The sequence below is a fragment of the Xiphophorus hellerii genome, chromosome 9 (genome assembly GCF_003331165.1).
Source record: "Xiphophorus hellerii strain 12219 chromosome 9, Xiphophorus_hellerii-4.1, whole genome shotgun sequence".
NCBI lineage: Eukaryota > Metazoa > Chordata > Actinopteri > Cyprinodontiformes > Poeciliidae > Xiphophorus > Xiphophorus hellerii.
Window position 1 is genome coordinate 24,018,691 of NC_045680.1, and position 12,519 is coordinate 24,031,209.

Below are 12,519 nucleotides of genomic sequence, written 5' to 3' on the forward strand. Positions count from 1 at the left end.
CGGGGCTGTCTGGGGACATCCGTCCTGACATGACTGCTCGGTTTCCCAGAGGGGACTCGGTCTTGCAGATTAGCATGTAAACACCATGCAGTGTGACACATTTAGATCAGTATGCAGCCTGACCCTTGTCGGTCTGTTTCAGTGGCAGTCACCCTGAACATACAGTGTAGCTGTTTAAAGCTCTTTGTGCCGTTTATTATTTCTAAGGCAAAACACTAAAATAGTTTTTCATTCACAGCTCTTTGAAGTTCTTCACTTCCTGGCTGAGAATTTCATCTTCTCGTACATGGGTTTGGCTCTGTTCACCTTCCAGAAACACATTTTCAGTCCCATCTTTATCATAGGAGCTTTTGTATCCTTCACTTTCTTGGGAAAAACAATCCTAATAGACATGAATGAATAATATATAACTCTTCAGGGTTTGCCATGGTGGTCACCCAGCAACCCACTGTGTTTTTGAGTTAAAGATGTTTAAAGTTCACAGGAAATTTGAGAATATGACTAATTAGTTATGCGTTATTGGAAGGCAATATTAACAATGCCTAAACACCAACTGAAAAGTCTTTTTAAAAAAAGGCAAACATTAGCAAAATACAATTAAACTCAATATAAATTTTTTTGCACTACTGTTGTTTTGTCCTAGTTAAAATGTCCAAAAATGTTTGATCTTTTATCCGTGAGTTGTCAGTTTATTTGCTGGAGTTGTTACTGTGTATTGTTGCACAGAGAGGCAGTGGTTATGGAAAAAAGACAACTGACCTGAGTCTCTCTGTTACACGTGTCAAACTTGAGGCCCGTGGGCCAAATCCAGCCCACCATAGATTTTTATGTGGCCCTCTAGATTCTAGACTAAACACAATGTGTGCTTGAATATTATGTTTTCAATCAAATCAATGCAGTTTTTATCTATTTACTGCCAAATTATATCAATCAGTCCCTCCAGTTTCTTGAGAATTATTGTCAACAAATTCCTGTTTGTTGACAAATTCCTGCACTTTTTTGTGCTAATAATTGGGAGTTGATTGCTGATTTTTTTCCAAAAATGGTCAAAAACGTTTTTACTTGTACTAAACAGTTGCCTCAGCCCTAATTGATGTCAGATTATAGTCCATGATCTAAAAAGTCGTATTTACCGTCATAAATAAGCACAAATATCGCAAATATTTCCAAATTAGTACCACAAACACTTTGATTTTTATTGCAAAAAGTATCAGAAAATCCTGGAGGGACTGAAAAGACGTTCAATAATATTATTTAATTTTAAGAATTCATTGACATTTTAATAGTTTCTGAACAGGTTTTATCAATATATTCTGGCACAACCGGCCCTTTAAGAGCATTCGTGATCTGGATTTGGCCCAAAACAAAAATGAGTCTGACACCCCTGGTTTATGTGTTCACATAATGACCATACTGTGTCACCAAACAGGCTCCTTAATCTGTCTTTGCTATCACTGCTGCTGATGTGTATAAAAACAAACTATAGTAAATAAACAAACCATGCTTAGTCTGGTGGCCCGTCAGGCTTATAAGACCATGAGGGAAACCCTAATTCTTGGAAATACTCCACAGTTGAATAGCATTGGACTTCTTAACCAACTTGTGTCAGATAGCCATATTTATCGGCAGAGCTCTCAACATTTACCCGCTGTCCTTCCTCCTCAACCTCGGTCGAAGGGACAAGATCAGGGGAAACTTCCAGCACATGATGATGTTTGCAGGTACAACATAAAATCAAAAGGCTCAACTAATATCACTAATCTCAACAGATTCGGTGTGTAACAGTTTTGGCATGGCGACCTTTCCAGGTTTACGCGGTGCAATGGCATTTGCCTTGGCAATCCGGGACACTGCCACCTCCGCCCGGCAGATGATGTTCACCACCACTCTGCTTATCGTCTTCTTCACCGTCTGGGTGTTCGGTGGGGGAACCACACCCATGCTCTCCTGGCTGCATATCAGGTGACAGAACCGCTCTGGAAATAACAAAACCTCATTTAAAAAAAAAAAAAAACATTTTGGGAGAGCATCATATTATGGACAGTTTATTTAAAAAAAAAAAAAAAAGTCCTACAGATAAAATTGTTGCATATAGAATGTCCAGGATTTTACTGTAATTAATTTTCTGTCAGGTGTTGAAGAACAACTCTTTGTTGCCATTTTAAAGCATCCTTGCAGAATCCAGAAATGACTTAAGATGGAGGTATAGTTAAAGCAAACTTGATGGCGTGTAAACAAATGTTTATTGTTGTTTGTCTGCATAATTATTTCTTACAGTTTTTCTGTCAGAAATTGAATGATCAAAAATTGACATGATGGCTTCTTCTGTAGCCCTTTTTTGCTGTGCTAATGTAAGATAATGCTAAGCTACACATTAGCCTAACTTATGCATTAGCTTAGCGCTAGATACATAGTGGCAATCAGTCCCTCTACTTCCTATTTGTTTACATTATATAACATTTAAATCATGCTTTTATGTTTATTGTATCTAGCTAAGAGGAAAATTGGGAGCAATTTGTGTATTCATTCACTATTGACTGACTTGTTAGCAACTACAGTCCACTAGTTTAGACGTTTGCTCACAGTAGTTCAGAAGAAGCTCTTAGGACTCGACATGGTTCTTCTTGTCCTTTGTACGAGAACGACTTGTACGTTTTGGAGAAGGACCCACTCGTATTCATACTATTCACACCCCAGCTAATCAACTGTGCTCTATTTAAAGTTTTATTTTGTGGTTTGTGTTCTTGTTCTGACCTTTTGTTTACTTCATCCTTTGAGTTTGTCACCACCCTCTGAGTTAGGCTGATTTTATTCCATGCCTGCGCACACAACCAATACGGCCACAGAAATCTGGGCGGCATGCAGACGTCTGTAAAGAGGCCTAGTGGGCATGTACAGATAATAACATTTAAGCAGACACGGAGGTATGACTTGGGATTTACTAATATCACCATGTCTGTGTCATACTTGCAGGACTAGTAGTAGTCTCTGGAAGTACTGTGCTAGTCTCACAAATGTCTCAACTAGTAGGCTTTTCGAAGGACTTAACTGATTAAAATATTTGACGACAATCTTGTCCGACACAGTGACACCTTAAATATGGTGAACCAGTTCACATCGAAGGCTCTACTACGTAATAAATGTTCAGTGTTCATTACTAGTGAACTACGATGTTTTTTTTGGCACATTGGTTTACTAATTAGAATGTTAAGCTACTCAAAGGAACTAAAACCATAAAAACCTCACCTGGTTTGTTTCAGCAAATCAACCAACGTGCATTGAGGCTAAACTAACGTGTGAATTTGAGTGTTACTGAACTGCTGGGCAGAATTTGAGTTAACTAAACATGCTACCATTTCATATCATTTAATTAATTAGTATGACGTGGCCTAATAGCATGGACATTTGTGCAGCCAGTGCAGCTAGCTTAAGTGTTGCAGTATTGTTGTGACTGTCAACAGTATTGAATGCGTACACAAAACCCTCAAACTTGGCATAAAAACATATTTGAGTCGTAAACCAGGCTTCAAGTTTGTAATTCAATAAGCCATGGGCTGCCAGGAGAGGGGGCAAGAGTTCTCTGCTGCTCTCTGAGAAGTATCCCAGGAGCTCTGTGGGGAGGAACAGATTTGTCCTCCAGTACAACTCCGACTACTTAAACCTGAGCCTGAGAAGAGAAAATAAATTTCATCGTCAGATTTCCATGACCAAGCAAGCCTGTGTCTGTGTTCTGCTGTTGCAGTAATTTGATTTGGTTCTTTTTTTCTTTTTTTTTTGGTCTGGGTTCTGGCACTGCTTCACTTCTATCCGTTGTCTGCCCATGATGCTCTGAGAGCTTCGCATTTATCACGATAAAGCGGATTATCCCGTTCCCGGCAGCAGCGGCCTGAGCGAGCAGGCTCTGTTTAATATGAGTAATGCCTCCTCAGACCGGACTGGAGCCATTGTTCGGCAGGGGCTTTAGAGCACTGCCAAACTCCCCCCCCCCCCTGTGAACTCGGCGCAGTAGACACTGGGACATGTGCTTTACTGCATGCAAATATCAGCTGCGTGGTTTCAGTGTAATCTTATGTAAGTGACTACACAAAAATAACTGGACACTTAGGGTAACGGCAGCCTGTTATTCAGCTCCATCTTCTCCTCTGTTTTATTAATGAGGGTCACGCTATCTGTAACTTGTTGCGGCTGAGCATCCGGTGAAGCTGTTGGGATCACCTGGCTCTTGGGTGACGACTGAAATGCGATGTGGGGCTGCTGCTGTGTTGTCTGTAAAGAAACGCTGCTGGTGTTTTGGCTTCGGATGAGGGCCTGTAAGCAGGCGAGCGTGCTGCTTATCTCGATGTTTGGCAGGGCAAGACATCAAGAGAAAAGAGACCCATGTTGCTTATTGTGGTTCAGGACAGGTTCTGCTAATCCATTAGATTTTTTTATTTTCAGGGTAATCCTTTCGATAGTTCACACAACATCGTTTTTGGCTGTAATTGAGTTTCTCCTTTGACTTTTCTCTCAGGTTATGATTTCTGCCAATCATATGAGGGTACAGAAATTATAGTTTAGTTCGCTTCTTATCTACTGTGCTTTATATTTGCAGCTTTCTTCACAGTTGATGCGCGTCAATTGTAAAGATATGTGCAAAATTCTTTAAATAAGTAGCTACCGTATGGACTTTGTGAGGCCAAGATGGAAATCTTAGTTGCAGCTCTGAGGATTTTACAGCTCCATCTTTTTAAAATGTTTGTAATTCTTCTGACTGCTGGTAATTTTAGACCCGCAGTCATTTTTTTCCCACATATCTTCTGACTTGTGATGATGAGAACAAGGCAGAAACACAGAAGGAAATGAGCTTCCGCATAGTTTCCTGGGTTATTGCAACCCTACAAAATGAAACTCATCTTTTATAGATATAAATGTTTCAGTGTGATTCCCAGACAAACTCACTCACTCTGAATTATCTTCATACTGGTTTACTTTTACATTACTTTAAAATTGATGCAGACATAAACAGATGGTAAAACTCAAAGGTGCCAGCCTGTGTATTGTTTTATCTTTTCATATACAGTTGCCATTAGTTCAGTTGCTATAAGCTGTTTTATATAAATAACTTCTCCTCTCCCCAGTTGTAGCTTTTCTTGGGTCGTTGTTTCCATAGATACAAACCACATTCACATCTTTGTTAATAATGGTAGTTTAACAAATACTATTATAATCATTTGCATTGTGACTATTTTTCCAGCAGATTCCTGTGAATGCTTTGAGACTCTGATTTATTAAGAATTATTTACACACTTTATAGTGAATATGCGCCTCGAGTTTTTCATAGACTTATGAGTGAACGCAAATAAAATGCCGAAACTTGATAAATGTATCTAAAATGTCATTTCAATGTAACACAATCAAACCAAAATGTCAGTGTATTAACATCCGACTCAAATGAAATTGTGTTTTCTGGCTATTATTGTTTTAACTCCTCCTACAGAAATGAGACTTTGTCTTAGTGCAAGAACTGAGGGAGGAAAAGCAGTAAACTGAGACGTTATTTTCCCCAAATAGCCAAACTCCCAGTTGCGAAGAAGTTGACCTTGTTCCAGTATAAGCACTGTTCGCTCATTCATCAGCTGAAGAGCAGTGGTGATGTCATCCGGCAGTAGTTTTTATGTGTTCATATGAACATCTGCAAAGACTCGTTGCCAAGTGCAACAAAAAAGAGGATTATGTTTAGCCCACACTGTTGCCAACAACTTCTTTTTTCTTTTTACTTTATTTCTTTTTTTCTACTCAGCTTCACAGTAAAATGTCACTCGCTTTGTCCTGCTTCTTGTTTCGTCACATTGTACAACCGCAAGGTTCTGTGTCTCTTATGTGATCCACTTCTGCTAAGCAGAGCAGAGCGTAATGAGGAAGCAGAAGAAAAATAATAAATGCTTTTCTAATTATTTCCTATAAGAATCTAAAACAAAGCACACCTACAGCATGATTCTGCCACCACCGTGTATCATGGCAGGGATGGCTATGACCTCCAGTATGGGATAGAGTCAAGTAATATTACTTTAATATCATTCACAGTCCAGCATTATGTTTCCTCACTTCAATTTTTCTTTCTTTTAATTATTGTTATCCAATTTTACCCTCCAAACAACTGAGGCTTATGAATGAAAAAGCATAAAATTTGCATGTGACTTACTTTATCATCTTCTTTTCCAAAGCAGGTGGAAAAAAAAGGACGTTTTTGTATCCAGAAATGTCATGTAAATAAAAACCAAAACAGCATTTCCTGAGGTTTATGATTTACTCGAATTCTCTGTTTCTATCCAGTGTTTGTTACTCCACCAGGCAAACGTCTCGCATCTCTGCCTGGTTTTAAATGTTCTCAAACCCTGTGTTTATGATAGATATAGATATGGGAACGGCAAAAGATTTCAGGACGAGGGCCGCCTCCACGGAAAGTGGGAATACTCCAGGTGCCGTATACGAACGCAAATGGGTTCACTGGTGCTAATTGGTGATGGGGGAGGAAAATCTCCTGGTGTGTTTTGGTGAAGGGGAGTAAAAGTGGGCATCTAAAAAAAATAGCCTATTTAAAAAAAAAACATCTGTTTAGAAAAAGGGTTTGAAACCACCTGAGCGTGGAGCTGACTGTGGCTGAGGTTGAGGCTCTGCTGCTGTAAAATGCTCCAGTCAAGGCTGCTTTTTGTGTTGTGAAAAAAACCTGTTCCTCTTTCTTTTTCATGTAATCTCTCTTGACTAGCCACTTTTTTCTTTCTTTCGTTTTTTTTTTTTTCTCCTTTCCCCCACACAAGATCACAATAAAACCAGCCCGCTCTACTTGGAAACGTCTGTGTTTCCAAGTAGAGCGGAAACACAGACATGTGGGGTAACATGTAGGGGGGGAAAAAAATCTGAACTGTGATTGCTTCGTCTTTTTTTTTTTTTTTCTTCCTCACTCTTTTCAGGATTTGCTTGTGGACAGAAACAAAATTGCTCGCAAGGAATATTTGACGGATTAGAAGGAGAGGAGTGGGTTGTTTGGGATTAGGATTACAGGGTGTAATGAAGTGGTTAGAGGATTCCCTCACAGCCTGTTCACGTAGAGCCGTTTGTTTCTTTTTATACTGGTCAGATGTGAGTCAGGCTCCATGTGCTCCCGTTTTTTTTTTTGTGTTTGTTTGTTATTTCAGGAAGAGAGCATTTACTGTGTCAAGTTTGTTCCTCCCAGATACTTCTCCGCTGCACTTCCCTGCATCATTTGCATCACTATGTTGTTTGCGTGCCCCCTGGCGTCCTTGGAGCCTCCTCCCTCCCCGATCCTCTCTGGTGTGTGTGTGTGTGTGTTTAGTTGAGACGAGGGTCTTAAAAGACACCCGGATTCTTTGGCCTCTGCTTTTGAAACTGCGAAGGTAAAGAGAAAGCCCATTTCCTCCCTGTGACAGTCATGGAGGGGTTTTAAAGATAACCACACACACCAGTCGGACGTTCCGCTGTGCAGGCAGGATCGAGTGGGATTTAAAACGTATCCATGACAGGCTACGCGTCTCTCCCTTGGCACCCATCCAGACGGATTGGAGTGAGCTCAACCAAAAATAAAAGCGCCCTCTTGAGAATCGGCCTGCTGAGGTTGAACACTTTTCAGCTGTTGAGAGACATTGTTGTAGAAATAAACCATGAGCGGCAAGAAAGACTGGAAATGGGCTCATGCCATGTAAATAAATCCTTTCCTTGCTTGGAAGTCACTTTGTCTTGCAGAGAGTTTTACAGCAGACTTCGGTACGGCAACATTATATTATCTGCTGGTTAGCTCAGCTTAATGGAAAGAAATGGCTAGAAAGAAAAAGTGTAGTTAGCAGCGTGACTGTAAGGGCGTCTCGGTGAATTAGAAAGTATGTAAAAGTTGTAAAGCTCTTATGTTGCATAGACAAATTAGACACAGTGATATATTTAGCATTTGTTTCATGTCTAATGAAAACCTAAAAAACAGAACATTATATAAGCAGACCAATTAAAACTTTTTAAAAATTACATAATTATAGCGACATGGTCTACACAATCGCACGAATCGCACTGCTGATGTGATGGTAAACAGTTGTTGATTTTGAGCCCTTGGTCACAAGAAATAAATTTGGAAAGTTAAGTGGAAGGGGAAAAAAATACTTAGAAATAGATGCACAAACAACTGACTAGCCGCAGCCTTACAAAGACCAAACCAAACTGAATTCAAGCGTTTTTTAGGACAATCAAAAGATCTGGACTGAGGCTGGAGCTGTGGTGCGTTCCAGTTACGTTGCACGTGGGTTTGACGTTACATCCAGGTTAACAGCTAATGGAAATCATGAAAATAAATGTGTCTAATGGAAACGCGGCAATAAAAAAAAAAAAGCCTAATTTTTCTATAAAAAGGTTTTGCGCTTTTTTATTTTTATTTATTTTTTGGCTGCATAGAAATGTGTTTATTTCTCAAAACTGCAATGGAAAAACTTTTTTCGCGTCGCACGAGTGACGGGTATCAACAGCTGGACGTTGCTCCTGCAGGAAAAGACGAACAAGATCACAGGAAGCGATAGAATTTTAATTTGTCCTTTTTGGATTTCGCAGGCGAAATTTATTTATTGAATTTATTTATTTATGTACATTTTTTAGATTAAAAAAATAAAGTTTGTAAAAGTTGTAAAAGTTTTACATGTTTTGTAAAATAAACATGTTTTTATCACAGCCTACTGTGATATGGGGCGGCCATATTGAAACTCAAAAGTCTGCCTTTGAAAAAGTCTCAGATTTTCCAGTTGATTTATTCTCCCCACTGGGAAATCGAAACTGGCCAGAAAGCCGGTCTGAGTTGAACCTCACTGGCAATCTATGGAGCATTATAGGATTTAATTACTTTGGTTTATTAACCATCCTTGATGGACAGTTAAGACGCATTAGCCTACTTTAATTGAAATGCTTTAATTTGGGAGCAGAAATCTGTTTTAGCTTTAATACTTCAAACTGCACTGTGGAAAACCATTGTTCATTAAGCTGTTTGTTGCACTTGAAACTCGCCCTTCTCTCTTTGGGTCAGGGGTGAACGGGAGATTTTCTGCACAAGTTAAAATATGACTTGGTTCTGAGGTTAATAATTTATGTTTTCATAGAAAAGAAAAATGCTAACAGGACAGAACAACCTCCACGTCTGTGTCATACTTACCCCATGTCTCTAACTTGCTTTGGGTTAAATGCTGATGCTGGTCTGCGTCTTGGGGAACAAGGTTTAGCACCTCAGCACTTTTGTGTGCTAGGATATGAATACGTCTTGTAACTGTTGCTAGGCAACAAGTTAACCCATGTTGTTGCTTCGTCTCCCGTGTTGCAGGGTTGGTGTGGATCCAGATCAAGACCTGCAGCCCTCTGGCGACAGCTTCCAAGTCCTCCAGGGGGTGAGGAGCTCACTCACATCCACTTTGGGATTCTCTGGATCTCTGCCACGTTCCCAACACGTTCTGTTCCACGTTCTGCTGGGGGTTTTTTAGGGGTTTTTCTTTGTAGTTTATGTGGGTTCAAACTCAGGAAGTCTAGACACTGAAATGTAGTCTCAGAAAGAAGAAGACGAAAGTAGAATAGGGAAGCTGTGTGCTGTCAGATGTTAGTTTAGGACTTGTCCCTGCAAGTCTACCTGCTAGATTGACTCTTGCCCAACCTGTTGACTCACAGTGACCTGTAAAACGCAATGTGATTTCTGTTATTATACTCTGCTACTAGATCTTAATCTTAAACAAAACGTCTTCCCAGCTACAGTGAGAGCAAATCTGGTTCACATGCCAGCAGCTTTAAAGTTTGATTGAAAAATACATGGATGAGGCATGACATTATGAGATGGGTATCATGAATGAAACTGATTATCTCTTCACTGTGGCATCTGTTTGTGGTGCAAACCGTAAGTAAATATAAGTAAAAATGGTAAAGAAAAAAAAAAAAAAAAAAAGTAAACTCTTCCAGAGATGTGCACAGATAGACAGTAGGACGTCCTACAGCACCTGCATTTTTCTTCTGGACAAAAAAAAAGTGTCCTTCTGAAATCTTTGCTTCTTTTAAGCATTTATAGTGCATGGTCCAGGGTAACATGTCCGGATTTAGCCTATATTGTTATAGCTCCAATTCTGTCCAACCAAATCTTGTTACCAATTTTCAAGGCTTTTAGTTGAGTTTATTAGTCTTAACTCTCTAAGAATAATTTCTGTCCTATATCACCCTGGCTACATACAGAAATATAGATGATTTTTCTTGCCACCACATTCTGTGCTCTTCTTTTGCTACCCTCGGCAAATCTCACACCACTATGTCAGCCGACCATGGGCCACACAAGCTGTCCTTTTGTTTTCCGACCTGAGCATCTGACCCGCAAAATGTCTGTGCACGCCCCTGAGATCTACACAGATAAATGTTGATCACAAAAAACTTTTGGCAGAAACACATTGCATGGAATCTCCCCGTTAGACAGGCGAGACGCACGCTGCGGGTCGGATCCACACGATAAAAAGTCAGAGTACATTAAACCGATTTGCATCAGACTCCTTATCAGTCACTGTAGCAGGAATAACAAGTGACTGGTGCTGTTGTCTGATTGCATTCACTGTGAACAAAGCAAAATGTCTTTTGATTTGTTTTTTCACTCATGTGTTTCTCTAGGATGGGAACCAGGATGAGGGCCAGAGTAAAACCAAACAGGAGAGTGCCTGGCTCTTCAGACTCTGGTATACATTTGATCACAAGTATCCTTTTTTTGTGTGTGTGTTAAAAATCCCATGTGATTCAGTCACAAGGTAAATATCTCAGATAATCCATCAGGATGACTGCCTGGTCCACATTTGCTATGCAAACTGGTTCCTCCTGGATTAGATAATTTGACATAATTGTGAAAAATGTTTTGCCTTTTCCTCCTATTGGCCCACAACAACAGACTCAAGGTAATACGTTTAGCGACGCATCCTCCCATTTCCTCCAATCTTCCCATCGCTGCTAAACAACTGTCTTCCCCAGGTGGTTGATTGTGTTTCTGTCTCTTTAAACGAGGCAGCTGTGTTTTCCAGGAGGGGAAAATCCTCTCCCCCAGGTGCCGCACGCTATTTGGAGCCAAAGAAAAGCAACAGACCATTTGATATATTTAGGTTGTTTCTCCCGAGTGCAACCGACTGTGGGTGTAAATATCCAAACGTGGTGCATGGGACCAGCGGATTGCGGTCCCCACCATTTGAACGCGGCACTTAGTTTTCCAAAGCAGCTTAACCTGGTTAAGCTGAGTCCTTCGCTGCAAAATCACACAAACTCACTGAGTTGTTTTGGTCTAGTTTCTAGTGCAAATAACCTAAAATGAGACAAAACTAACTTACAAGTAACTTTTCAGCAATATTTAGAAGCTGTTTTTATGTTAACAATTCCTTAAAAATTCTGAAAAAGTGCCAGTCCACTGGCAGATTATTCCACCTAACATGGCAGAAATGTCTTATGAGTGAAATAATCTACCAGTGGAACTGGTACATTTTTAGGGAATTATTGCCTAAAAACAAGCTCAAAAGATATGCAGTTAGTTTGCTCTTCTTTTGAGTGTACTAAGATACTTGCAGGCTGCACAGTTGGTAGAACTGTTGCCTTGCAGCAACAGTTCTGCAAGGTTCCCGGCCCGGGGTCTTTCTGCATGGGGTTTGCATGTTCTCCCTGTGCATGGTGGGTTCACTCCGGCTTCCTCCACAGTCCAAAAACACGACTGTTAGGTTAATTGGTTTCTCTAAATTCTCCCTAGGTGTGAGTGTGTGTGTGTGCATGGTTGTGTGTCCTGTCTGTCTCTGTGTTGCCCTGCGACAGACTGGCGACCCGTCCAGGATGTACCCCGCCTCTCGCCTGGAACGTTAGCTGGAGATAGACACCAGCACCCTTCCTGACTCCACTAGGGATAGGGGTGTTAGAAAATGGATGGATGGATAAATACTTGCACTTGACACTAGACCAAAAATACTGACACTAGACCCAAAATACTTGGTAAGACTTTGTGTTTTTGCAGCGTATAAAATTTTTTTATTTGTTCTCTGTAAAATGAAGAATCCGGATCAGGTGTAGAAATACTACAACGATCCCACCAGCACACATCCCTCTAAAATATTACATTTCTGTTGTAACGTTTCACTAAAACCTTCTATAAATCTTGTCCTCCAAGTTTAAGTTCAACCTTTATATTGAGAATATATATATTTATTTTTTTTTAGATTTGCAATGTGTGCCTCTTATTAATGTTTGAACGTTTTCTCTGGATTTCCCTTAATTACTTCCCAGTTACCTTAAGCCCATTTTGACACACAGCGGTCCACCTCTGACCTCCACTCTGCCCAGTTACTGTGGCCCGCTGGCAAGCTGCCTTACCAGTCCACGGGCATATGAAGTGAGTATTTGTAAAAAAAAAAAAAAGTTTTTTCAAAACTACATTTGATGAAAATATGCACATCTGTTTTGCCCCATTTATTGTTGTACTAATGTGTGGAAATATCTGGTTTGTAGAAC

The 12,519-nt window shown here is 40.2% G+C and overlaps 1 protein-coding gene across 2 annotated transcripts in view; it reads left to right on the top strand.

Moving 5' to 3' along the window:
* The window catches only part of slc9a7 (solute carrier family 9 member 7), a 32,265-nt gene that overhangs the window by 13,108 nt on the left and 6,638 nt on the right, over nt 1–12,519 (top strand). The window contains exons 10-16 of one of the 2 annotated variants that reach the window (XM_032571420.1): nt 239–352; nt 1,610–1,721; nt 1,809–1,962; nt 6,390–6,458; nt 9,344–9,407; nt 10,657–10,739; nt 12,295–12,400. In XM_032571420.1, the coding sequence (XP_032427311.1) occupies nt 239–352; nt 1,610–1,721; nt 1,809–1,962; nt 6,390–6,458; nt 9,344–9,407; nt 10,657–10,739; nt 12,295–12,400 (702 nt within the window). The remainder of the gene's footprint in view (nt 1–238; nt 353–1,609; nt 1,722–1,808; nt 1,963–6,389; nt 6,459–9,343; nt 9,408–10,656; nt 10,740–12,294; nt 12,401–12,519) is intronic. The other variant, XM_032571421.1, reaches the window with a different exon arrangement.